The sequence below is a fragment of the Pipistrellus kuhlii genome, unplaced genomic scaffold, assembly GCF_014108245.1.
Source record: "Pipistrellus kuhlii isolate mPipKuh1 unplaced genomic scaffold, mPipKuh1.p scaffold_m20_p_13, whole genome shotgun sequence".
NCBI lineage: Eukaryota > Metazoa > Chordata > Mammalia > Chiroptera > Vespertilionidae > Pipistrellus > Pipistrellus kuhlii.
In genome coordinates, this window is record NW_023425438.1 from 10,086,298 (window position 1) to 10,113,256 (window position 26,959).

Sequence of the window (26,959 nt, forward strand, 5' to 3'; positions counted from 1 at the left end):
GGGTAGGGTTGAATTAGACATCATGAAGGACATGCAGTTGTTCAGCAGGGAGGAAATGCAGATCAGAAGCTCAGGTCTTTGCTAGACATCTAGGCTTGGCTGTCCTCAACTAGCAGGCAGTCAGTGAGGAAGCTGGGATGGGGTCTGCACTGGAAAGCCAGCGCAGAAACAGCCCAAGAAACTGTGAGAGCCAGCACTTGATTACTCCATGCAAAGCGCTTCCGTCAGCTTGGGCGATTCTCATGGGGCGAGCAATGGACAACAAAAGTACCCCCGTCTGCTCCAACTTCGTTCATTATCTATTTCCTCTTCCCTTCTCCGAGTCAGCACCCAGATACCCTTGGCTGCCCTCCTCCTGTGCTTTATGCCACCTTTCCTCTCAGCCTTTCTTTGGCATAGCTTTCCTCCTGCGGGCTGGCCTCCTCTTCACACCTACTATTGTACAACTCTTTGTCCCGCCTTCTTTGATTACTTGATCCCAATTCATTTTCTCCTGGGGTCCCTGAAGAGAGAGAGAAAGAGAGAGAGAGAGAGAGAGAGAGAGAGAGGTGGAAGGAATGTATTAATGTATTACCTAACAGGGAGATGATAAATACCTCTTGGTCAACAAGCAGAGGGTGCCCTGTAGCACTGAGGTGTCATCCTGTACTGAATGTTCCAGGAATTAGAAACCTCCAAACTGGGCAGATGGGACAGTGTGCCTTCCATGGGAACAGCCAGCGCAGCAGGGCAGGAGCGGGTGAGGAAATCCTGGGTGATGCTTTTGAGAGGCAATGAGTTGCAGCACCCAAGAAAGTGAGGGGTGTGTGTGGTGGTAGAGAGGGGGCACTGATGCTGAGAGTGGGGAAGGAGCTCAGCATCCCAACTCTGAACGATGCTCAGTGTTCATCCACCGCCGGGTGTGGGGCCCCCTCGGAGAGAAGGAGGCAGGGCGGTGTGGGAGAGGGTGGCCCGGGGAGGAGCGCAGGGAAGCAGAGCAGCTGGGGAAACCCTGGCTCGGGGCGGTTCGAGGGTGGGGACTGCGTGGCTACCGCGCACAGGTGCGCACAGAGGGGTGGGGTGGGGTCAGGGCGCGGGTGAACTTTCCACGTTAAATGGTTTCTGTGGTTTCCTCTCTTTTGCTAGCGCCCAAAGTTGTAGCTTCAGAGGTCGATGTGCGAGGAACAAATCTAAGGGGGAGATCAGTGGCAGGCGAGGAAGAGAGGAGGCAAGGATCCCGGCTAGTCAAAGCCCCGGCCAGGACAGGTTTTGGCCCCACAAGAACCTTGGTCCTCCTGCCCGGCACCCCCCCCGCCCCCCCACGCCTCCCGAAGCTCCAGCCCCTCGGAGGGGGAAGGCGCGCTGCTGCCGAGCAGAGACGGGCTGGCCGCGCCCAGGTCGGGGGCAGGGGGAGGGCGGGGGCCCCAGCCTAAGGGGCGGGCACAGAGGGGGGCTCCCGCTCCATAAAGGGATGGCGGGGGGCCTCGCTCTGCGGGCTCCGCCAGTGGCCACGGCGGGGAGCGCGGCGGGCGGGCGGCACGATGCCCGCACACTGCCAGCAGAGCCCGGTGCTGGCGGGCAGCGCGGCGCTGGCGGCCCTGGGCGCGCTGGTGCTGTACTCGCGGGAGCCCTCGGGCTACGGGAAGTACTCGGGCAGCCTGGCCGCCGCCCCGCACCTGCCCGCAGGCGCCGCCTGGTTCCTGCAGGAGCTGCCCTCCTTCGTGCTGCCGGCGGGGATGCTGCTCCGGCAGGCCAGTTCCCTCTCCGGTCCGCCAGCCATGGTGCTCCTGGGCCTCTTCTGCGCGCACTACTTCCAAAGGTAGCAGCCCCGGGTGGGTCCCCGCGGTGGGCGGGCAGGTGCCAGGCCCGTCCGCGTCCAGGCGCACAGCGCAGCGCTCCCCGGACCGAGGGCGCGGCAGCCGGAGCGCAGGGCTGCCTGGCTGGGAGGGAGCACCTGGTTGGGCCGGGACTGCCCGCTGACACCTGCGAGTGGAGAAGCGGTCACAGTTGGTCTTGGTTTCTTTCTTTCTTTTCTTTTCTTTTTCTTTTTTAAAATATTTTATTTTATTTTTAAAAAATTATTATCTGTGTACATATCTTACCATTGCGCTCCCCACCCCCATACATTCCCTCCCTCCCCAGAGTTTTGTGTCCATTGGTTGTACTTATATGCATGCATACAAGTCCTTCGGTTGATCTCTTTTCTCCCCCAGATCTCCCTACCTTCCCCGCTGTAATTTGACAGTCTGCTTGTTGCTTTACTGTCTCTATATCTATCTTTTGGTTCATCAGTTTATAATGTTCCTTATCTATAAATGAGCGAGGTCATGTGGTATTTCTCTTTCATTGACCCAATCCTCTGGCTGCTCCGGGAATGGATGGAGGTTGCACCGGGTGGGAGGGGAGCTGGAGAACTTCAGTCTGGGCAGAGCCGTGGACCTAGACCAGGGGGTCGGCAAACTGCCGCTCTGTTAACTCGTGCGTTTGCCGACCGCTGACCTAGACTCTGGATTCCAATAATTACAGGCTGTTGTTCCTTGAGATTAAGCGCCTAGAGACCATTCCCTCTCCAACTCCACTAGGTCCGGTGTTCCCTACCCCTCTGCTGTCTTTCCTCACCTTTGCTTTGCAGGACAGGGGCGGGCTGGTACAGGGCTGAGGAGAGTAAGTGTTGGCACCCCCAGAAGGAAACAGCTCAGCGGGATCCACCCACTTAATTTTCGCGGGTCTGAGGACGGAGGTGGGCAGAGCCAGACCTGGACTTCAATTGGGAGAAAGAAAATGCATGGGAACCCACTGGCTTGAGTGAGAGCCCCACTTTTCATGCTTCACCCAAGAGGGACCCCCTTCCCCATCGGCTCATCTACCTTTCCAGTTCCCGCATAAGTATGAGGGGGTCAGAGTTAACTTAGAGCTCAAATGTTCTTCGAAATTAAAAAAACCCAGGTTCAGAAGAACTTTGCCTTCTAGTCTGATGAGGAGAGACAGGGAAGAAATTAAGGGCTTTTAGGACCCAAATGATTGCTATCCCCCAAAAAGGACACAGGGGAAGGGGAGAACGCCCATCAAGCTGCCTACCATTGCCCAATCACGTAGCATCTATTGTCTCATCCAGACCCGTTGTAACCTTGGGAAACATGCATTCTTAGGCAAAGAAAGTGGGACTGAGTAAGAGGAAGGGACTGAATGAGATGGTATAGCTTTTGCCCAGCCAGTTCCAAATGTAAGCCTGAGCAACTCTGTGGTTCAAGACCTTTTCACCAGGATAAGTAGGCAGAGACTGTATGCAAGAAGAAAACAGAGGCTGCGGACAGAGAAAGGTTACCAAACCAGGCCAAGAATGTAAATAGAAGCACAGCCTTATATTTGTGGGGAGAATCTCTAGGATCCAAAGGTCAAGGAAATCTGGATTAGAAATCAGGGTAAAGGATGCCTCTGGAAGCTGAAAGGCACAGTCCTCTCGCTCTTATAAGGCAAAAGTGATGCTCTGTTTTAGGAGGAAATGTAGAGAAACTAATTTCAACTTGTTTTCCCCTATAATCATTTCTTACCCCTGGGTCTTTTTTATTGGTCACAGTTAGCTGAATTCTCACTCTTTTAGAAAGAAATGTTGGCAAGCAATAAGAACCACAATTTCAGAAATGGGTGTTCTTTCCACAAGTATTTACTAAAAGCATATTGGGAGCAAAGTGAATGACTAGTTATTAATCACTTTAGTTTATCCAGATTTAGATATTTTAATTTGTACAGAATGAGGGATGTTGGGTGTAGGGTATAAGAGACCAACGTTTGATTTCACTGTTTTTGGAACAGGCATTTGATGGAAAAATATGATTCTATCACACAGTTACTTTTATCTTCAAATTTACTACTGTCTGTTAGCGCCATACGCCATGTTTTATGAGATTATTTTATCTTAGAGCAATGATTAGTGTTTTCTGACAATCTTATTAACATAATTTTTAGACTTGTTTTTAAAACCAAGAGGCACTTTGTACAATAAATTATGTACATACATTAAAAATAAAAACAACCACAGAGGTAGTTACCCATAAAATGAATATCAACATATTCTACATCTTCTTTAGGGGAAAATTTAAAATCTAAGTAAAGGATTTGGGTATTGATTCTGCCTGAGGGGAAGGTGTCCACTGAAAGACAACTCTGAGTTAGTTAATGAAGATCTAATGTTGACTCACCTCCCCCTGTGAGAGCTCTGTCTTTGAAGCCTCTGTGGTATTAGATCTGTTATCATTTTGAGTGTTTACAAGGTGTTCTGTTCTGTGCTAAACATTCTACATGTTTTATCTACTAATCCTCATGTTAACCCAGTGGTGGGCAAACTCAGTCAACAGAGCCAAATATCAACGTACAAACATTGAAATTTCTTTTGAGAAACAAATTTTTTAAATTTAAACTTCTTCTGCCGAAACCGGTTTGGCTCAGTGGATAGAGCGTTGGCCTGTGGACTGGAAGGTCCCAGGTTCTATTCTGGTCAAGGGCATGTACCTTGGTTGCGGGCACATCCCCAGTAGGGAGTGTGCAAGAGGCAGCTGTTCGATGATTCTTTCTCATCGATGTTTCTAGCTCTCTATCCCTCTCTCTTCCTCTCTGTAAAAAAAAAATCAATAAAATATATTTAAAAAACAAAAAAACAAAAAACTTAAATTTCTTCTAATGCCACTTCTTCAAAATAGACTTACCCTGGCCGTGGTATTTTGTGGAAGAGCCACACTCAAGGGGCCAAAGAGCCGCACATGGCTCGCAAGCTGCAGTTTGTCGGCCATGGTATTAACCCATTTAGGTAGGCACCAATATGACTCCTAGTTTTGCAGGTGGAAAACTGAGCAAGCAAAGTTCACACAGCAACCTGGGAGCCAGGTTCTGACCCAGAGAGTTTGAATCCAGAATTCAGGTTCTTAGCTACCATGACGAACTATTTTATATTTGTACTTGCTGCCTCATCCTTGCGTTTAAAAAACTATATTGAGTTTTAATTTTTTAAAGTTCTAACATAACGAATGTTCACTAAAGAAAAATTGAAAACTACAAAAAGTAGAAAAACATCCATAATTTCAACGCCTGTTTACCAATGGTTAGTTTGGAGCATTTCCATCAAGGCTTCTTCTCCCCCCACCCCGTCAAAATGTATATTTATTGATTTCAGAGAGGAAGGGAGAGGGAGAGAAAGTGACAGAAATATCAATGATGAGAGAGAATCATTGACCAGCGGCTTCCTGCATGCCCTGCACTGGGATTGAACCATGACCTCCTGGCTCTTGGGTCAACGCTCAGCCACTGAGCCATATCGGCAGTGCAAGGCTTGTCTTTTTTAAAATTTATTTTTCAAGTACAGTTGACATACAATATTATATTAGTTTCAGGCATAAAACATAGTGATTAGACATTTATATCTTACAAAGCCATCACCCAGGTCAGTCTAGTACTCATCTGACACTATTCATAGGTAACAATAGGATTGACTATATTCCCTACATTGTCCTTTACATCATGGGACTATTTTTTTAATTGGCAATTTGTACTTCTTAATCCCTTTCACCTTTTGAAAAAACTTTTATTTATTTTACCTTTCAGTTAAAGTTGTCATTCAATATTATATAAATTTCACATGTACAGTATTAGTGTACAAATATTTATATAACTTATGAAGTGATCCCCCATAAATCTAATAACCACCTGGTACTGTACATGGTTATGACAATATCATTGACTATATTCCCTATGCTGTATTTATATTCCCAGGACTATTTTGTAACTCTCAATTCTGTACTTCTTAATCCCTTCACTTTTTTCACCCAGCTCCCTCACCCCTGTCCTATCTGGTGACTATAAATTTGTTCTCTGTATCAATGAGTTTGTTTTTGTTTTGTCTATTTTTTAAATATATTTTATTGATTTTGTACAGAGAGGAAGGGAGAGAGATAGAGAGTTAGAAACATCGATGAGAGAGAGTCATCGATCAGCTGCCTCTTGCACACCCCCTACTGGGGATATGCCCGCAACCAAGGTACATGCCCTTGACCGGAATCGAACCCGGGACCTTTCAGTCCCCAAGCCAACGCTCTATCCATTGAGCCAAACCGGTTTTGGCTGTTTTGTCTATTTTGCTTTTGAGATTCCATATATACATGAAATCATATAGCATTTGTTTGTCTTTGTATTCACTTAGTATAATACCCTCTAGGTTCATTCATGTTGTCACAAATGGTAAGATTTCATTCTTTTTTATGGCTGAGTAATATTCCAATGAAATCATATGGTATTTGACTTCATGGGGACCATGTTTTTATTTTTTATTTTTTAATATATTTTTATTGATTTCAGAGAGGAAGGGAGAGGGAGAGAGAAAGAAACACCCACAGCCAGATGTTATGGGGACTCCTCTTCCTGGTTCTGGTTCTTGGAGCTGGAGGGCCTAGTGTGCTGCTGGGACCCCTCACTCCTTATGGGGGAGCTCTGCAGCCAAGGTATCCCTCCTGATTCTTAATCACCACACCATGCATGAGGACCCTGCCTGTTCCACGTCTCCACCCCTACTACCAGTCTCATTGTGGCTTCTTCTTTCCATCCTCAGTTATAGGACTTCAGCTGGTCTTCGGGTGGTTCTCAGCAATGGTGGTTCTATAATTTAGTTGTAATTTTGATGCGATTGTGGGAGAGCCGAACACAGACTTTTACCTACTCCACCATCTTGACTAGCAGTCAAGGCTTTTATTTTTCTTAGCAGAATTTTACACTTGTTATTTTTACACTGGTTATATTGAACATATATGTATATGGGCTTTTTTCCCTGCCTGACTATAAAATTTTATAGTAAGTATTTTCACACATTATGGAGTCTTTGGAAATGTCATCTAAATGGCTGCTTGTGATTTTATCTCATGTAAGCATGATCATTTATCTATCATTTATAGTTGGACATTCAATTTCCCCTTTTTTAGATGTGGCTGGAGAGGAGGATCTAGTCTAAATAGAGCTGTGATGCACGTTTTTCCATCTACATCAACTTCAGAACTTAGAACTATATTCCCAGTCAACACTCCCAGGAAAGTTCCAAGAGCACTTTTTGCTCTGAGGCGTTAGGCATCTCTGGCTTGATGATGGTACAGTAAGGGAAAAGCACAGGCTGCTGTGGCGTTCCCCTGGCCTGATGGAGGGACAAGGGCTCAGGAAGAAGGCTGGCTCAGGTATGGCTTAGACTCTTTTGCAAAATATCCCCCTGGATTGTTCAGAGCAGCTCTATGTCCAGTTGAATAGAAGTCAAAACTCTGGACTTTTCTCCATGCAAAGGTGACTCTAGAATGTAAGTTGCAAAAGGGAAAAGGAGTTCTGTCTCATTTTTTTTAATGGCCGTGTCTTCAGTGTACAGGAAAGGACTCACTCGTGGTTGGCACTAAAATCTGTTGAACGCATGAATGATTTCTACTTCTGACATCAGTGCAGGCAGATTGTGGGGGAGCTAGCGACTGCTTAGACATCATTATTGCGGAGATGGCGCAAGCTAGGTCAGCTCAGAGAATTCCCCTCCCTTGGAAGTCTATCGTTGTGGTTGTTTGGATGGTCTAATCACATGAAAGTGACTGCTGCCTAAGCATGTTACCTAATCCCACTGTTGAGATTGTTTGAAGTTAAATTTATCTCACTTCCTGTTGACCTTGACTTCAATCCTGGAATGATCCTTTGCCCAGCACTCTCTGATCCACTTCATGTTCCCAAGCAGCCTTGGTGTCCTGTGTGATGGCTGTCACATGTCCCATGCCTGCAGCAGCTGATGCCATGTTTCAGCTCTGGATGTGATCTTAGTATTGCCAGTGTTTCACCGAGAGGCCCAGGAAAAGTAGGAAAAAGCAAATTGAGGGAGAGGTGACCTAATGGAGGCCATGGTTGTACCACCGAACATACTGAGGTTTCTGGTGCCTGTCCGGATGTGCGTGTGCATGGAATAGAGGGCAGATGGGTAAACGGGTTTTGAGGGAACCCAATAAATGGCATTCCTCTTCCCCACCCAAGTTCAGAATCAATAGTGAGATAGACCTAGGAGACAGATGGCCCCTTACTAGTGATGAAGCTGGTTGGTGAGAATGTGGGTGACATTGTGGATCATGTGGGCCTCCTAAACCTGTATCTCAAAAATACTCATCAATAACCATGCCTGAAAAACACAGGCTTTCCCCAGCGGAGCCTGTTCTGAAAAGACAGCAGAGTGACACAAGGGCTGAGCTGTACCTTTCACATTTACCAATCATGTAATTCACTTCTCCTTCCCTGGGGAGGAATGGGTGAGGAACTGTGGAAAGGCCCAGAAGGATGCTTTAATGAAGAGCCCTCAGCAAGAAGGACGGGGGTGGGGGTGGCATGAATGTGTTCTGTTATCAGGTAGAATACGAAAGTTGTCTACTTACTGATTTTTGTGAGAGCCTGGCAACTTGGTCTGGCAACTCCCCATTCTGCTTTTTTGACTCCTTGCCATGTACAGCAACAGGGACATCCAGTTATTTAAAAAGTTTCTGTGCACAACCCAGGAGCCTTTAAAACCTCTGAACTGAGGCCAATAGTGCAATTTGCCTTGTGGTTATGGAAGGGGGATAAGGGAAGGGAAAACCAATATTTATTGAGCTCTGAGTGTTCCAGAAATTACATGCTGTGTTTTACGTTGGTTATTTCATTGTAGTCCTCGAGACGATCACTATTATTAATCCTATTTCACAAGCGACTGCACGCTATCTGATGGTTGTGATTGGTGGGAGTGAGTGGTAGTAATGGGCAAGCACTTGAGCTGGTCCTTGAAGATGGTCTATTTCCAGATTTGTGGGTGGAAATGTGATGTTCAGTCAGAAAAGGGGCCTGCTTGGTTGACCTCTGTCTGAAAACTGCCCTCCATGTACTTTGTTGTTGAATTCTTCTCCTCTTTTTAATTTCCAAATATTGTTTGTATCTGTGCCACAAGATCCAATTCTACTATCCACGCCTTAAATCAGGCTCTGGGCCATTTTCAGAATTCTTCCATTGTACTTGCTTCATGTTGTGAAGACTGAGCCTAGAAGTTACTGTGAAGAAAATGTGACAATTTGCTTTTGACATTTTTCCAACCTGATGAAACATCCAAAGGTCCATTTTGTGTATAGTCTCTGACTTCTCTCTGCCTCTGTCTGCCCTCTTTTAACAGTAATGCATGCCCTCTCTTCAGTCTTTCAGTGAGTATTCTTTATTTGCCCAAAGTCACATATCTGATAAACACAGGTAAATACTAGAGAATTGGGTCCTTTTTTTCCTTATAGAGTTTTGAAATTTTAAAAAATATATTCGACATAAAGGTCTTTTACCAGATATATGCTTTGCAAATATTTTCTTCAAGTCTGTGTGGCTCATCTCTTTTATTCTCTTAACAGCATCTTATGAAAAGCAGAAGTTTTAAGTTTTGATGAAGTCCAATTTTTTTATTTGTTTTTGTGCTTTTGGTATCATATCTAAGAAATCTTTGCCTAATCTGAGATCACAAGAGTTTTCTCTTCAGTGTCCTTATAGAAGATTTATAGTTTTATGTCTTACATTTATGTCTATGATCCACCTTGAGTTAATTTTTAAGTAGGATTAGAAGGATTAATCAGAGTTCTTTTTTTGGCTTATGGATAGCTAATTGTTCCCATAACATTTATTGAAGATATTTTTCTTCGTCTAAAAAATTGCTCCTGAACCTCATGATATGAACAAATATTTCATCAAAGAAAACATGGGTGGCAGATAAGAACATTAAAAGATGCTCAACATCATTAGACATTAGCAAAATGCAAACCAGACCACAATGGGATAGCATTATGCAGTCACTAGAATGGCTAACATGAAAAAGACTGATCATGCCGAAACTGGTTTGGCTCAGTGGATAGAGCGTCGGCCTGTGGACTGAAAGGTCTTGGGTTCGATTCCGGTCAAGGGCATGTACCTTGGTTGCGGGCTCATCCCAGTAGGGGGTGTGCAAGAGGCAGCAGATCTATGTTCTCATCGATGTTTCTAACTCTATCCCTCTCTCTTCCTCTCTGTATTTATATATATATATATATATATATATATATATATATATATATATATATATATATATATATATATATATATATAAAGGACTGACCATATCAAGTGCAGATGAGGAAGTGGAGGATCTAGAACTCCTGATGCTCTATCCCACATGTGTCAAACACAAGGCCCGCGGGCCAAATCCGTCCCGCCAGGCCTTGCAATGTGGCCCGCACCTCGCTGTCATCACTGCACTCCGCTGCGTTTCCATCACAATGACAGTTTATGACTGTTCAGTAAACCATTCGGCCCGCGATTTAGGCTGGATTTTAGATTTTGGCCCCTTCTCTGATTGAGTTCGACACCCCTACTCTATCCACTGAGCCAAGTTGGCTAGGGCTACACATTATTATTATATTGCTCTTTCTGATGGAGTAAAATAGTTCTTGTAGAGTTCTTTTATTTATTTTTTACGCTCAATTCTCACTCTTCTTTCACCTGTGTCATTTGTAGATTTCTATATTTGATATCATTAACTCTTTTCTCCACCTGGTCAACTCTATTTCTTAAGCTTACTAGTTCATCTCTCTTATTCAGTTCTTCAGTTTCAGGATTTCTATTTTTATTTTATTTTTTTTAGTTTTAATCTTTTTGGTAAACCACTTCTTTTATTCATTGATTTTATTTCTGAGTTCATTAAACTGCCTATCTGTGTTTTCTTGTATCTTGTTGAGTTTTTTTTTCTTTAGAACTGCAATCATATTTTTAAAAATTTATTTTGATAGTTGAGAGTATTACAGATGTTCCCCATTTCCCCAATCCCCTTCAGGCTCCTATCTCAACCCAGTAGGCCTTCACTGCACTATTGTCTGTATCCATGGGCTATGCTTATGCATTTAATTTCTTTGGTTAATCTCTTCCCATCCTTCCTTCTCCCTTCCCTCTGAGACCTGTCAGTCTGCTCTATGCTTCCATATGTCTGAGCCTATTTTATTCTTCAGTTTATTTTGTTGATTAGATTCTACATATAAGTGAGATCATGTGATATTTGTCTTTCTCTGGCTTATCTCACTCAGCATAATAATCTCCAGGTCCATTCATGCTGTCTCAAAAGGTAAGAGATTCCCCTCCTCCTCCTCCTCCTCCTTTTTCTTCAACAGCTGCATATTCCATTGTTTAAATGTACCACAGTTTTGTTTTGTTTTTTGTTTTGTTTTTTTATCCACTCATCTATTGCTGGTCACTTGGGCTGTTTATAGATCTTACCTATTGTAAATAGCACTGCTCTGAGCATAGAGGTGCATATAGTCTTCCTTATTGGTGTTTCCAGATTCTTAGGATATATTCCCAGATGTGGGAATCACTGGGTCAAATGGCAGTTCATTTTGAACTCTCTATCATTTAAATCACATATTTCCATATCTTTAAGTTTCTTTTTGGAGAGTTTTCATTTTCTTTCTGAGGTGCTTCGTTGTTCTCTTGGTTATTTGATGGATTCCTTCTCTGTATAGACATCTATGACAGTGTGCTGCGGCACACTAATATGCCACGGAATTTTTAAAACATGCAATACCTGACTATTTAGTGAGGGGCATTGACCTCTTTTTCCTTAGGTTGGCAAATAAGAAATAAAAATGACCACAGCCAATACAACAATAGCCTTCTGCTGTGAATGAATCAAAATTATACCCATTTTTTGGTCAGTTGGCAAAAAATGTACATTTTTTTGGTCTGCCACAGAATTTTAGTATTTAGTTTTGTGTGCCATGAGATGAAAAAGGTTATAAATCTCTGATCTATGGGAATGAAATCTGCTTTTTCCTTTGAGTGGCATTCTCTATTTAGCAGGTGGATAAGAAGTTTTTCTTTTGTTTTACTGTAGGTGGTGCTGAAGCACAAGTCTTTTAATTACTTCTTCTGGACCTCTGCAGTGTAGTGGAAATGCCCTATTTCCTGTAGGGGGGAGGGAAGCTCCACTATGTCTAGGTTGCCTCAGTCTCAGGGCACCACGATGTGTAGGAATATTGCAGCAATGGGGTTTTAAGCTGGTGAAATCCCAATGCTGTCTGATACCTCAGTGCTGTTCCAGGAGGTTTGGGGGAAAGTTCACATTGAATTTTCCCCATGGTACTACTTTTCTCTGAGGTAGACAAGTGCCCATGTAACTGACTAATTAAACAAACAAACAAACAAACAAACACACACACAGTAACTGTAGGAGAGCAAAATACTCAATAACATAAACCCTGGAACCAGCTTCCCCTGGACTTGAATCCTAGCTCTGATCTTTCATAGCTGAATGATCGTAGGCTAAGTTACTATCATTGTGCCTCAGTTTCCTTATTTGTAAAATAGGAGCCACTAGAATACCTCTCTCCTGGGGTTATCATAAATATTAAATGACTTTATATGTGCAAAATGACTTAGAACATTCCTTAGGACATAGTAGGCACTATAAAAATATTAGCCATCTATGATCCTTTGCTGGTATTTCCTCAACTGGATGTCTGAACTAAAATTAGTTTCAATGGCCTAATATTACTCTCACAAGGTGTTTAGTTCCCTGTGGCTGCTGTAACACATGACCACAAACTGGGTGGCTTAAAGGAACAGACAATTTCCTCTCACCATCCTGGCGGCCAGCATTCTGCAGAGTGTCAGTCAGCTGTGCTCCCTTTGGAAGATCTACAGGAAAATTCACTCCCTGTCCCTGTCAGTTTCATGTGACTGTGAGCAATCCTTGTCTTGTCGTCACTTCTCCGTTCTGTCTTCCCACTGCTTTTCCTCTCTGAGTCTTCTTTTTCTGTCCCCCCCTCCCATTTCTTGTTTAAGGATACATGTGACCTCATTTACGCTCCATGCAGATGATCCAGGATAGTTTCTTCTCAAGATCCTCAATTTAATCACATCTCTTGCCATATAAGATAATTTTAACTTTTTTTGTTATAATAAAGTAATACTCAGAAGTTATTTGAATTAGGGAGTGGGCATATCTTGTTTAAGGGCCACCATGCAACCCACTGCACAAGGTCATAATGCAATGTAAGCAGATGGGATGCACCACTGATTCATTCTGTGTTTACTCACCTTTGCAGCTGATCTACACATCCCACTCCCTAATCTGTCCAAAACCATTATTTATGAGAGGTATGATCTGAGTACACAGACAAGTGAATGTTTATTGCCAGTGTTATTTCTTGGGAAGGACTCAAGGAAGTGGGCCAAGGGCTCAGAGGGCTGGTTGGCCTAATGCCCTTTAGCATACGGAGAGGCTCCAACAAGGAAAAACATCCTGGTGGGTTCTATTCCAAAGGGAATCATTTGGGGTAAACTCTATTTTATAATTGAATGCAACCTAAAACCTTCACAAATTCTGGCTTTAAATTTGGAAAAAGTTTGGTGCTTATTTAAAAAGAGAACAGTGTGATGATGCACTAATCAGGACTCTCAGTTCCAAGTGACAAAATAAGTAAGTAAGTAAGTAAGTAAGTAAGTAAGTAAATAATCAATTCTGATTGTGTTAAGTAAAACCTGAACTTATTAACTCTCATAATTGGAAAATTCCAACTCCAGCTCCAAATTGCTGCTGTGGTTCCAAAGATACCATCAAGACCTGCGTTCTCTCTTCAGCTCTTGAGCTCTACTTCTTTTACTGGCTCTTATTCTCAGAAAGGCTGCCCTTTGGGGTGGCAAGATAATGGTTGAATCTAAGAGCTTATATCCTCTCAGATCCAAGGCATGTGGAAAAAATACAAAATACAGAGAAAAGCTTATTGGGATTTGTTGGGTCAAATGCCCATCCTTGACACAATCACTGTTCTAATTGGCTGAGGAGCATGGAGAGGAGGAACTCTTTCATGGACTAAGACTGGGTGAGGAGGTGGGTCCCTGGTGGAGAAACATGGTAGTTACCATAAGAAGGAAGACTAAATGTTAGATGGCAAATATAACAGATGACTACTATAGATACAACAAGATCATTGGACTGAAATGACTAAAAAATCAAACCTGTCTTCTCTTGAAGGGCATGTGAGACTTGCCCCCAGTTTTATACTTTTATTTCAATTCCCATTTCCACTTGGAAGTGAATTGCTTTGAAGCAGAGGACCCGCATATAAATCCCATCTTTGCTGCCCTTTGTAGCTATCTGTGTGGCTTTAGAAAAATTAGCACACTTCTGTGAGCTTCATATTCTTTACTGGCCTGGTGGTCTTACACACATACATACATACACACACACACACACACACACACACACACACACCCACACCTCAGGACAGATGTCTTCTTATTAGGACCATCATCACCAGGATGCATAAATAGAATAGGCCTCCCTGAACACACTCTGATTGATATAAAAAATCCATTTTGCCCCTATAACTCTTTGTGTGTGGTCCTAAAACATATCTGAAATTTCTCCTATTCAAGTATTTTGTTGAAAAGGAAAACAGAAGAGAGGGATGGTAGTTGAAGGTGGAGGAAGGGGTATATAGTAATTAAATATATGTACAGAAACCTAGTATTTAGATATCAAACTTGAATTTATTTTGATTGGCAATAAAGCTTAAAATTTCATATAGTGAAAAGTCTTCAGTAAGCTCAGTAATCTTAGCAATAGCATTTATATTTGAAGAAGACTTAGTTGAATATGAGTTAGTCTATGCAAGATGTATAATTTGAAAGGTTGTTTCTTTGGTTTAAATTGGATTTGCAATTTCAGTTAACTCTTTCCAATAAGAGTTCCCCCGAATAAATATTTACTTAGCAGTGATAGAAAATTTTATATTTACAGAATACTTATCAGTCTCCGCATCAGAACAAGCACAAAAGAATGAAAACTTACATGAGAACTATAAGGGGGAAATAGAGTGAAGTGCTCTCAAGTCAGGGATACTGAATCTCAGGCCATGTGTGGGCCATGGGAGGTGGAGGTGAAAGTCATCTGCAACCCTCCACAGAATTATTTCAGCCCCTTGGGTTGCTTGACTCATTCTCCTTCCTCATCATTGTTTTTATTGCTTCCTACATGGAAACATTTATTCTGAACTGCTTCCAGCTTTCCAACATCAAAATGATTTGGGTCAGAAGAACTGTATTTGTTCTCCAGGACACCTGCCTCCCCAGAGCCTTTTGCCGGTGCCGTGTTCACCAACCTCCTTTCCTTCTCCTGCTGGGAGCTCCAGCTAGGCTACATTTGCTAGGCTCCCTGTAGTTTGGTGGAGCCACAGCAATGAGGATGGGAGTGATGGACAGCACGGCCAGCCTGCAGCCTGGCTCTTTGGATGACGTTTACAGTCATCCATGCTCCCTCCCTCCCTCCCGTGTCTGCTGACTGGAGGAGGAAGATGCGCTGGAAGCGCCTGGCTCCGGTTGCCAAGCAGAGCACCATCCTTGAGCAGGTTTGCATAGAGGCCTGAGCAAGAAATGAGCTTTTACATGTGGGATCTCTGAGACTTTGGAATTGTTTATTCTAGTGGTGAGCCTGTGATCAATACATACCCCTTTGGTTGAGATGCGCTAGCCTTCAGACTTAGGAGGTCCAGAGGATAGGGGTGGGAGGATACATGATTTAATTTGAAAGCCTGGCTACATGCCCTGTATCTTGGGTCTTCGAAAAGCAAGGACTTTGTCTTTGGGCTTAGTTGGGGGCAATGCATGTCACCAAGAAAGAGATATGTAGTAAATTTACTAGAGATAAAAGTAAGTTGGCTTCTTTTTTTCTTTTAAAGATTTTTAAAGTTGAGAGAGAGAGAGAAACCTTTTGATGCATAGGAAGACAACCAACTGAGCCACACTGGCCGGGGCAAGTTAGATTCTTATTGAACTTCTTACGATAAGATAACTCCAGATGTATCAGAATTTTAAACATAAAACATTATTATTTTTTAAAATATATATTTTATTGATTTTTTACAGAGGGGAAGGGAGAAGAATAGAGAGTTAGAAACATCGATGAGAAACATCGACCAGCTGCCTCCTGTACACCTCCCAAGGGGTTTGTGCCCGCAACCAAGGTATATGTCCCTGACCGGAATCGAACCTGGGGACCTTTCAGTCCGCAGACCGACACTCTATCCACTGAGCCAAACCAGTTTTGGCTAAACAGAAAACATTATTAAACTAATGGGAAAATTTGAGTTATAACAAAATTGTGTTTGAGTGGATACACTCTAGAAACAACCAAAATATTCATCAAAGCAAAACAGATGAGCCCATATGGTATTTTCTTACATGAGAATAATATATAACAATAAAAATAAATGAAGTATAGCTATACACAACAATACGTTTGAGTCTCAGAAACATAATGATCAGTTAAATAAACAAGGCATTAAATAATATGCTAAAATCATGGAGTCTGGTTCACTTTATATAGAATTACAAATAAGCAAAATAAACCATCTTTTTTTAGGAAAGTATACAAATGTGGTAAAATTACACAGGGGCAAAAGGAAATGATTATTATCAAAATCAGGATGGTGGTTACCCCTGGGTTAATGATGGTACAGTGAGCAGAGAAGGACCCATGGGAGGCTTTCTGGGTAATGAATGTTCTATTTCTTTCTTTCTTTTCATTTTTAAAAATTGATTAAGTATTATTACATGTGTCCATATCTCCACATTGCCTCCCTCCAACCCCACCCCCCAATTCCATCCAGGTTGCTGCAAATGGTAAGAATTCCTTTTTTTTTAATGGCAGCATAGTATTCCATTGTGTAGATGTACACCATTTAAAAAATAGGTTTGATGTGATGATCTGCTTGAAACCCTTTCCTCTGTCGATATATATATTTTTAACAAGGGATCCTGACCTTTCTCCCCTGTGCCCCAGGACATTTGTTTACCCCTTCCTCATGAGAGGGAGGCCTTTTCCAGTCGCGGTGCTCTTCAAAGGCTTTGTCTTCTGTACGGGAAACGGACTCCTGCAAGGCTACTACCTGACTTACTGCGCTGAATACCCTGCCGAGTGGTACACAGACATACGATTTATCATGGGTAAGCACATCTGACCACTTTTCACCCAACTCTGCTCCCCACCATCTAACTCACCATCACCTCTGCCCACCCTCTCAGAGTAACCCCTCAATGATTCCATTCTCCCCTCCTCTCACCCTCACCCTCATCTTTTCTCTCTACGGCTACCTGAGAGAGCTTTGAAAAACATCAAGTCATTCATCCCTTATCTCAGAACTCTCCAATGGCTTCAGGATAAGATACATTTCTTACCACGGCCTATGTGACCCACGTGTTCTTGGTTCAGCCCCATTTCCCGACCTCATTTCCAGCCTCCATGCACCTCACTGCTGTGCTGTGGCCTCGGTGGCCTTCCTGCTGAGCCTGAGATGGTCAAGCTTGAGCTGCTTCAGAGCTTTTCTGGGCAGACCACTCGCTCTGCCTGAAATACTCTGACCCTGTATGTTCCCGAAGCTTGGTCCCTCACTTTATTTGGGTCTTTATCAATCTATGCCTTCTCTAATAGACTTTCCCTGTCCAGCTACCTATAAAGTTGTAGAAAATGCTAATTATTGAATTTGTTTCATTATCTGCAAGAGGAACTAAAGGCCAGGAAGGTTCAACTGTTTATGTGTTTTTACTAGAGACCTGGTACATGAAATTTGTGCTCTGGGGGATGGGGGTCCCTCAGCCCGGACTGCCCCCTCTTATAGTCCAGGAACCCTCAGGGGTGGGAGGCGACCCAGCAATCAGGGGAAGGTGACACCCCCATCACACCTCTGCTGCAAGCCTCGGCTGAGCCTGGTTACCTGAGCTTCGGGTTGCCCTGGGTGGCTGGGCAGCCACCATCAGAGACTTGACTGCACCTCGGGCTGGCCCTGGGTGGCTGGGGGCTGAGGGGATTGGGGGACTCTTGAGGCAGGTGTGTGGAGCTGAGGGGACTGAGGGATCTGGGCACCATCATCTTGTGGCTGTGGGCACCGCCATCTTTGAGGGTGTGACAGTCAATTAGCATATTCCTTCCTTATTGGCTGTGGGCACCGCCATATTTGTGAGGGCATGATAGTCAATTAGCATATTCCTTCTTTATTAGGTAGAATGGCTCAGATTAAAAAAAAAATCTAGGGATTGCCCTCAATTCCTCTCTTTACATCATTTATCACATTCTAGCCATCAGCTTAGTACTGCTGCCTATACATCTAAAAACGTGACAGTGGTGCTTACTTCAACCTGGTCCAAGCCACAGTGACCTTCAAACTAAACTGGCCGACAGTAACCCCTTGTCCACACAGCGGCAGGAGTGAACATTTGAGAGTACAAACAACCAGAGGATCAGTTGTATGAATGCTGAAATATGTGTACAATGGAGTATGCTGGAACCACAAAAACAAAGGAAGACAAACAGAAGCAAAAAAGATTTCTGTGTGCTTGTGTGGCGACAACTCTGTCCCTTTTTTGGTGGTGGTGGTGGGGGGCATATCTTAGTACTATTAGAATTTGAAATTAAATGCCCTTTCCTTCATTTTCAGAAAAAGACTTGGCTTGTGCAAAAAACATCAAAATTGGGATACATTTTTCACTTCCCTCTCTCTTCTTTACCTAGGTGTTTTCTTATTTGTTTTGGGAATGGGAATCAACATTCACAGTGACTATGTATTACGCCAGCTCAGGAAGCCCGGAGAAGTCATCTATCAGATTCCACAAGGTACTGCCTCCCTGCCTTCCAGGTTCCCACTCCTCCTAGGGAGCCTGTCCAGGGAATTATGTGGTAACAAATAGAGAGGGTACACGGACAGTCCAGGGACTTCTTCCCCCATCCCACCTCACCCCACAACACGTGCATTTCTGATCTGAACCCTGAAGTGCCAGAAAGTTACAAGAGTTCTTTAGAGAAACAGAACCAATACGCGATAGGTATAAATATGAATATATTGATATAATGTTTATTTTAAGGAATTGGCTTATATGATTATGGAGGTTGAGAGGGCCCAGAGTCTGCCCTCTGTGAGCTGGAGGCCCAGGAGAGCAGGAGGTATATGTTCTAGCCAGAGTGCAGGGGAGGACAGACCTCCCAGCTCAGCTGGTCAGGCAGCATGATTCTCCCTGCTTGACCTTTTTTGTTCCATTCACTGGCCCTCAGTGGATTGGATGAGGTCCACCCACCATGGGGAAGGCAATCTGCTTACTCAGTCTATTAATTCACATATTAATATCATCCAGAAACACCTTCCGGGGCACACCCAGCATGTTTTACCAAATGTCTGGGCACTCCATGGCCCATTCAAGTTGACACAAAATCATGTGTATACAGAGTGTTGACACTTCCTAGGCAGCAAGTAGAGCTGAATTATGCATGACGAGCAGATCTGTCCTCTTCAATGAAATCTCATTAGATTTATCTAATGGGTAGTCAGGGGTAGCACTTGCATGTTTCCTGCCACTTGTATACTCTCAATCATACACATTTAATTAAAAATTAGGATGAGATGTGTTATGAGTGTATTTTCAGAGATAAATTCCAGTTGCTCCTGAGAAACCATGGTGTAAGCTGACAAATATAAGCAGGTGGGAGTGAATCAGTTCTGTAATCCTTCAATATTTGTAGGGAGGTATTTGTGTGGGATAGTGGCTCCCATCATTAAAAAAAAATTATATATATTTTTGTTGATTTCTGAGAGGGAAAAGGAGAGGGAGATAGAAACATCAATGATGAGAGAGAACCATTGATCGGCTGCCTCCTGCACACCACGTACTGGGGATGGAGCCTGCAACCCGGGCATGTGCCCTTGACTGAAATTGAACCTGGGACCCTTCAGTCTGCAGGCCGATGCTCTATCCACTGAGCCAAACCAGCTAGGGCCCATCATTTTTTAAATGTAAAATGCTTACATTAAACCTTTTCCTGACTTATGACATTATTATTAATAATGAATAATTATTTAGGATTAATATTCATTGATTAAGAAAATAATGACAATGCTACTATGAATTCAATAGCACATTTAAATGAATATGTGTTGCTGACATCCTAACAGAGTCTACATCAAACAAAAATAATAGGTTGAGATGTACTATTTACTATCACAGACAATTTATGGCCTCTTTGCAATAGACCCATGATTCCTCCCAGGACCTGGGGAGTCACAGGCCGGAAACTGCTGACGCAGTGTCGGCCTCAGGAAGGCAACTTGAAGGGCTTTCAATTTTTAAAGCTTCACTTAGTAACTAGACGAAGAAGAGCAGAGAAAGCTCTTAAAAGCTAGACTGCCAAGGGTAGTTTCCAACTATTGAATTACACTAGGGAATGATTTAAAAGCGAATGTTCTTTATGCAACTATGGAAAGAAAATACTTGTTTTAGTGACACTTTGCCAGTTTAACGTGGGGCAGAAATTTCGGGTGCAGATACATTTACTATGATTAGAAAGTGGTGATTTCTAGTATAGTTCTGGTGTTAGAATACATCCATGGTTGAATGAAAAAAATAAACCTAAAAAAAAAAAAAATCAGTTGCATCAGACCTCACTGGCCTCCAGGAGGTCAGAGACCTCCTACTCCCTCCTGTAAACTTGAACACAATGTACTGCTTTGGGAGGGCAAGGGCGAAAGGGGAACTGAATGACTCCTCACATATTACTGCTTCCACCAAGTCCGTTGTTTTCCCCTGTGACTGTGAATGTGAAGTATGCTGGCCCGCAGTGGGGTGTGCTGGGAAGGAGGGAAAAGGTGGTCTGGAATTGCTACTTAATAGAATGAAACAAAACCTAGACCTCCTGTTCCTCATCCTTGTCCTATGGGGAGCCAGGGTCCCCCTGTTGTTAGAGATCTGGATGGAGCCCGCCAAGCAGCTGGGCCACTCCTCGAGGTTACAGGATGTTCTGAGGACAGCAGGCTGCCCTGGCTTTGTTTTCCTTTCTCCCCGAGTGGATTCCGGCAAGCTGGGATGACTGGGACTAGAGTTCCCAGGCCCATGTTTCATCTAGCCACCCTTAAGCATTTTCATGTCACTGTGGTCCAGCTCTGATGGTTGGCTTTCCGATTCTTCTGCACGCAGGGGGCTTGTTCACGTACGTTTCTGGAGCCAATTTCCTCGGTGAGATCATCGAATGGATCGGCTATGCCCTGGCCACCTGGTCCCTCCCAGCACTTGCCTTTGCATTTTTCTCACTTTGTTTCCTGGGCCTGCGAGCTTTTCACCACCATAGGTAAACTTGTCAACGCACAGTGCGGTCTTCACATAGCTTTCCACTCCTAATGGGCGTTTAGCACAGAATCCTGGAGATGCCAGGATCATGTCCCCGGATCTCTGTAATGTCAGGGCTTATTTGAGTACTCTCCTTCTTCCTCTATCCCCACCCTCCATACATCACAGCTAAGCCCATCGCTGGCTTCCTGGAAAGGTGGGTAAGCCATTACTCGTGTGGTGCCATTTCAGGACTATTCTACCTATGGGAAATTCCAGCAAATGGCTGCGGTCTGAAACCTCTCCTCTGTAGGTCTGGCCTAAAGCTTTCCGAACTCCCACCTCCCTCCCAACCCTTGCACGTAGGGTGGGATGGGGAGAGTTAAAAGTGTCACTGGCAGGGAAAGGGTAACATGTGAAGATGTTATCAGGCTTTAAATGTAAATTTCAGATTCTTTCTCTAAAAATGGCTTTTGTACTTGGAAGAAAGAGAAAACCTGGAGAAAGCCTGTGACGTGTGTGTGTGTGTGTGTGTGTGTGTGTGTGTGTGAGAGAGAGAGAGAGAGAGAGAGAGGGAGAGAGAGAGAGAGAGAGAGAGAATTCAGAAGGAACTGGAAACAGACCTGGAACTAGGACCCTGCCTAGACGTTTTAGTCCAGCTACTTAATTTCATAGTCTTGAAGGCTATGCTAAGAACGTCCTTTTCCTCAGAGTGGAATTTATGCAGAGACCTGTCAGAAATGGATGAAACAATAGCTCTCCTCAAAACCTACTCATGGTACCTCCTAGACTTGGGGAGTGGGCGGAGGGCAGCAGAGGCTCCCCAGATGGTAAGTGTCAGTGTAACCATTCTCCCCCTCTCCAGGCAGGGTCTGTTGCCCACCTGAGGGCAAGGGGACATGGGGAGGAGAGGGTGTCAGGCAGTAGTCGGAGGGGCCCTGAGAAGCATGGACTGAGTTGGGTTTGGTCAGGGGAAGGACAGCAATTATATCTGAGGGCTCCAGTTATTACAACAACAAAATCTGAATTGAGCCCTTATGCTTTTATGCAAGTATCCCCAAAGGGAGGGCAAGAGGCGTCCTTCTTGCTGGGCTAACTGGGCTCTGTGTGAGGCCACTCACCACACCTCTCCAGTCATAGCTCCAATATCCAGCCACCTCTGGGAGCATGTTGTTACTATCTGCCCCTCAGTTCAAATTAAGGCCCTTTAACAGAGTGTTCCATGATAATAACTTGAGCACTACCAGCTTGAATAGGACAGGTCACTTAAGGGTAAAGTCTTTTTACAAGATGCATCGGTCTCCTAGGGCTGCCAAAGCAGATGACCACAAGCTTTAGTCTCTCAGAATTTATTCTTGTTGTTAACAGTGGCAAATACGTTCTTCCATTCAGCGGGCTGTTGTTTCATTTTGTTGATGGTTTCCTCTGCTGTACAAAAACTTTTTGATTTGATGTTGTTTCATTTGTTTATTTTTTCTTCTGTTCCCATTGCCTGGGGAGGTATGTCAGAAAAAAAATGTTACTAAGAGAAATGTCTGAGATTTTACTGCCTAATTTTTTCCTACAAGTTTCATGGTTTTGAGTCTTACATTTAAGTCTTTAATCTATTCTAAGTCTATTCTTTTATATGGTATAAGAAAGTGGACTAGTTTTATTTTTTTGCATGTATCTGTCCAATTTTCCCAACACCATTTATTGAATTAGACTATCTTTACCCCATTGTATATTCTTGCCTCCTTTGTCAAATATTAATTGGCCAAATATGCATGGGTTTATTTCTGGGATCTCTATTCCATTGATCTATATGTCTGTTTTTATGTCAGTACCATGCTGCTTTAATTACTATGGCCTTGTAGTATAGTTTGATATCAGGGAGGCGTGATACCTCCAACTTTGGAGGTAAAAGACCTGTAATCGGAAAATTATAAGACACTGAAGAAAGAAACAGAAGATACAAGTAAATGAAACCATATACCATACTCATGGGTAGGAAGAATTATTTCTCAGCACATGAAGCTTCAGCATTGATAAGAATAGGATGCAGGAGGGAGAAGATGGACCAAAGGCCACCGGGAAGAGTTGGGCCCTGAATGAATGTAGGTTGATTTATAAGAAAGATTTCAGATACAGCAAATCTCAACTAATGACCACTGCTTGATTATATTTTTAATTATATTTGTTTCTTGTCTTTTAGGTTCTACCTCAAGATCTTTGAGAACTACCCCAAATTTCGGAAAGCCCTCATTCCATTTATCTTTTAAAGAAACTAAATTAAAAAAGAAAAAAACTCCCACAATGTTGTTGAAAATCACCATGCTGCTTAACCCATAACCTTTAAGTTTCACATGTCTATGATGTAATAGTATAATGTAATAATAGGAGGTAAGAAAGCTATGCAGTCAAGAAAGTTTTAGGTCGAGGGCAGTATTTATAGGCTTAATTAAAGATGCTTATTCTACACCTCCCAGCCTCCCAACACCCATTAATTTTTAGAGAGTGGAAGGGAAGGGGAGTCAGAGGGACAGAGAAACATCGATGTGAGAGAGACACATTGATTGGTTGCCTGCAACCAAGGTACGTGTTCTTGACCAGAATCGAACCTGAGACCCTTCAGTCCGCAGGCTTCTAGCCACTGACCCAAACTGTCTAGAGCCATTCTAGTTTCTTTAAAAAGTTGGAGGCTAGGAACAGGGTCTAATCAGCTAGTTCTCGCTGGAACTGGCAACCTGTGTGGAGGGTCATCCAAGCCTGGGTGCTGAGACAATGGACTGTGGGTGGAAGGGCTGAAAACCTGTAATGAGAATGTATGAAGGTACTTGTGTCCTCTGACCTAGGTCTGGAGCAAGCTCTTTTGAGAAATGAACATCAGTGTTATCAGCCGTGGTGCTATGCACAGACATTCACCTAAGACTCTTGGATGATCTGAGGATGCTGCAGATTACTGAAAAATACAAATTGTAATCATGTAAATAAGTGTTTTTGCTGTTCATTAAATACCTCCTGAATCATGGATGTCAAGTAACTTTGAATTAAAAGACCCCTGGAAGGGGCGCACTTTAGGGGGGCATAAATGGTGATGGAAGAAGACTTGACTTGGGGTAGTGAACACACAATACAATATACAGATGATGTGTAGAATTGTACAGCTGAAACCTATATAATTTTTTTACCCAATGTCACCCCAATAAATTCAGTAATAAAAAAAAAGACCCCTGGACTCATGGAGAATTTTATAAGATATCGAGCTGTGGTTTTTGTCCCCTCTTTTTTCATCGTTTTAGTGTCACTTCTTCTGTCTTTGCTTTGCCAACTTGAACTTAGGGGCTTTGAGCTGAAACCAAAATGAGGAATGACTTGCAGAGCTTCTCAACCACAGTTCAGGACTCCAAGGAGGTGGGGTAAAGGTGCAGGGAATTGTACTATGGTAATGCCCCCTAGAGTTCAGGAGTACACAGGGGTGGGGGAGACACTCCTTGAAATGAACCTTAAAGTGTAGTTGGGCTCTGTGAAACAAGACTTCCAGTTCTCTCCATGACACTGAAAACTGCCATTGTTACAACCAGAGAAAACTCCATGCCAGTCTGCAATGTAACAATGTTCAATAATGGTGGTATTATTTGCCCAGTACTTGTAACCTCAAAGCAAAACTGTGACTTAGCAATTATATATATTTTTGCCACTAAAGGTTCTTTCTAGAATGTTATTTTGGCCAACTCTGATTTGATAAGGTAACTTACGTATTTGGAAATAAAAAACCCCACACCTATTGTCATTGTCGATGATCCTAAAGGATATTATCATGATCCTTTAAATTTAATTATAACGTAGCCTGGCCAGTGTGGCTCAGTTGGTTGAACATTGACCCATGCACCAAAAAGTCACTGGTTTGATTCCTGGTCAGGGCCCATGCAGGGGTTGCAAGCTTGATCCCCGGTAGGGGGCGTGCAGGAAGCAGCCAATGGATGTTTCTTTTTCACTGATGTTTCTATCTCTGTCTCCCTTTTCCCTCTCTCTCTAAAAATCAGTAACATATTTTAAAAGTTCATTAAAAGTTTTAAACATAATGTGGAATGAACTCTGTGTAATCTTAAACCTTCCCTCGATAACTAAGGTATTCTTATTGCTCTATAATCATTGTTTTCAATGCTTAAGGTTAGAATATGTTCATAGACTGAATACAATAAAGTCTGAATGTGTGCTCATCCCTAAATATATTTTCTATTTCTTCTAAAAATAGAGTGCAAACAAATATGGTTAATTTAAGTTTCTAGGGAGTAGTTTTCGGTTAGAATAATACAAGTGTCTAATTATTAACTAACAAGATACTTTGACTGCTCTTGCTGAAACTTTCATGGTCAGAATGGTTTCCTGTTGACCTTGTAGGTAGGAGATGTTGGGGAATTTTGTTTGTTTTTTTAGAACTGAAAGATCTGAAGCACACTTTGGACATCAGCTAGTTCCACCCCTTCATATGATAGCTGGAGACTGAGAACCATGGTGTTAGGATACCTCCAAGGTTCCATGGCTGGTCAGAGTAGCCACCGTATCACATACTTTTAAGGATCAAAAGTCTTTTTTTCTTCTTAAGGAGAAAAACAACCAGAGCTGAAAGGCTATACCATATTTTACTGTATTTTTAAATTTTATTTTAAAAATAGATTTTATTGACTTTTTTTTTTTTTACAGAGAGGAGGGAGAGGGATAGAGTCAGAAACACCAATGAGAGAAAAACATCCATCAGCTGCCTTCTGCACCCCTACTGGGGATGTGCCCACAACCAAGGTACATGCCCTTGATCTGAATCGAACCTGGGATCCTTCAGTCTGCAGGCTCATGCTCTATCTACTGAGGCAAACCAGTTAGGGTTATACCATATTTTAGATACCCACCAACTGTCATGCCCATTGAATATAACCCAGCTCCCTCGCTCTATACATCATGAATGTATCTGATAAAATGAAGGTGTAGTAGAGACCTTAGTGTAGTAGAAATGACATTCATATTTAGCTTGGAAATGGTTTTAAGTCACAAACTCCCGTTATCCTCAATGCAATAAGTAACATTAGCTCCACTGAATTCTGGAGAAAAGACCTTTAAAGAGAAATTTGCAATTCAACAGTGATTTTGGTGGTTTAAACCCTTCTAGGAACAAATAGGTAAACCCATAATTTCACCACCCTGTAGTTGTTCAAAAGCCATCCTGACTTCTTGTGGTAACCTCATGGCCATCACACCAAGAAGCAAGGGGAAAGCTCTTGACACATGAAGGAATGGATTCATGAAGAGAAGGGATTAAGTCAAGAGAAAAAACTCACAGACACACAACAAGAGGGAAATAAGGGTGGGGGTAGATAAGGATAAAGCTGGGGGTGGGGGAGGAGATAAGTGGTGATGGAAAGAGACTTGACTTGGGGTGTTAAACACACAATACAATATACAGGTGACGTATTATAGAATTGTACACTTAAAACCTATATAATTTTATTAACCAATGTCGCCCCAATAGAAAAAGAGTCATTTCCTTTCTTGCCTGGACTTTGAGTTCTCTAACAGGCTGGGAAGTAAGCAGGATAACGCTAAATGAAAAGTGAAATCTTCTAGAGAAGGCTGTTGATTGTTTTATAGCCTCTGCTACATCCCATGATAAAAGGAGAGGCATGGTGCCAGGCAGTAATGTGGGTGCTTGGACGATTTTGAATGCATTTAATACCCAAGAAAGAGATTTTCTCATTCTTTCTCTAAGTCCACTGAGCTGTGATCTTGACTTATATATTATTTGCATTGTTCCTCATTCCTCCCCACCAACCATAACTTG

The 26,959-nt window shown here is 43.0% G+C and overlaps 1 protein-coding gene across 1 annotated transcript; it reads left to right on the forward strand.

Annotated features, from left to right (window-relative positions):
* Positions 1–1,472: 1,472 nt before the first annotated feature.
* SRD5A2 (steroid 5 alpha-reductase 2) lies at positions 1,473–23,447 on the forward strand. Its single transcript, XM_036434848.2, has 5 exons — positions 1,473–1,798; positions 16,841–17,004; positions 18,566–18,667; positions 21,016–21,166; positions 23,339–23,447. The coding sequence occupies exons 1-5, from the start codon at positions 1,521–1,523 to the stop codon at positions 23,403–23,405; spliced, it is 762 nt and encodes a 253-aa protein (XP_036290741.1). The 5' UTR covers positions 1,473–1,520; the 3' UTR covers positions 23,406–23,447.
* Positions 23,448–26,959: the final 3,512 nt, after the last annotated feature.

Coding starts and splice junctions, on each gene's coding strand:
- SRD5A2 (XM_036434848.2), top strand. CDS start 1,521: ATGCCCGCACACTGCCAGCAGAGCCCGGTGCTGGCGGGCAGCGCGGCG. Junction 1,799..16,840: donor TGCGCGCACTACTTCCAAAG/GTAGCAGCCCCG, acceptor CCTGTGCCCCAG/GACATTTGTTTACCCCTTCC. Junction 17,005..18,565: donor AGACATACGATTTATCATGG/GTAAGCACATCT, acceptor TTCTTTACCTAG/GTGTTTTCTTATTTGTTTTG.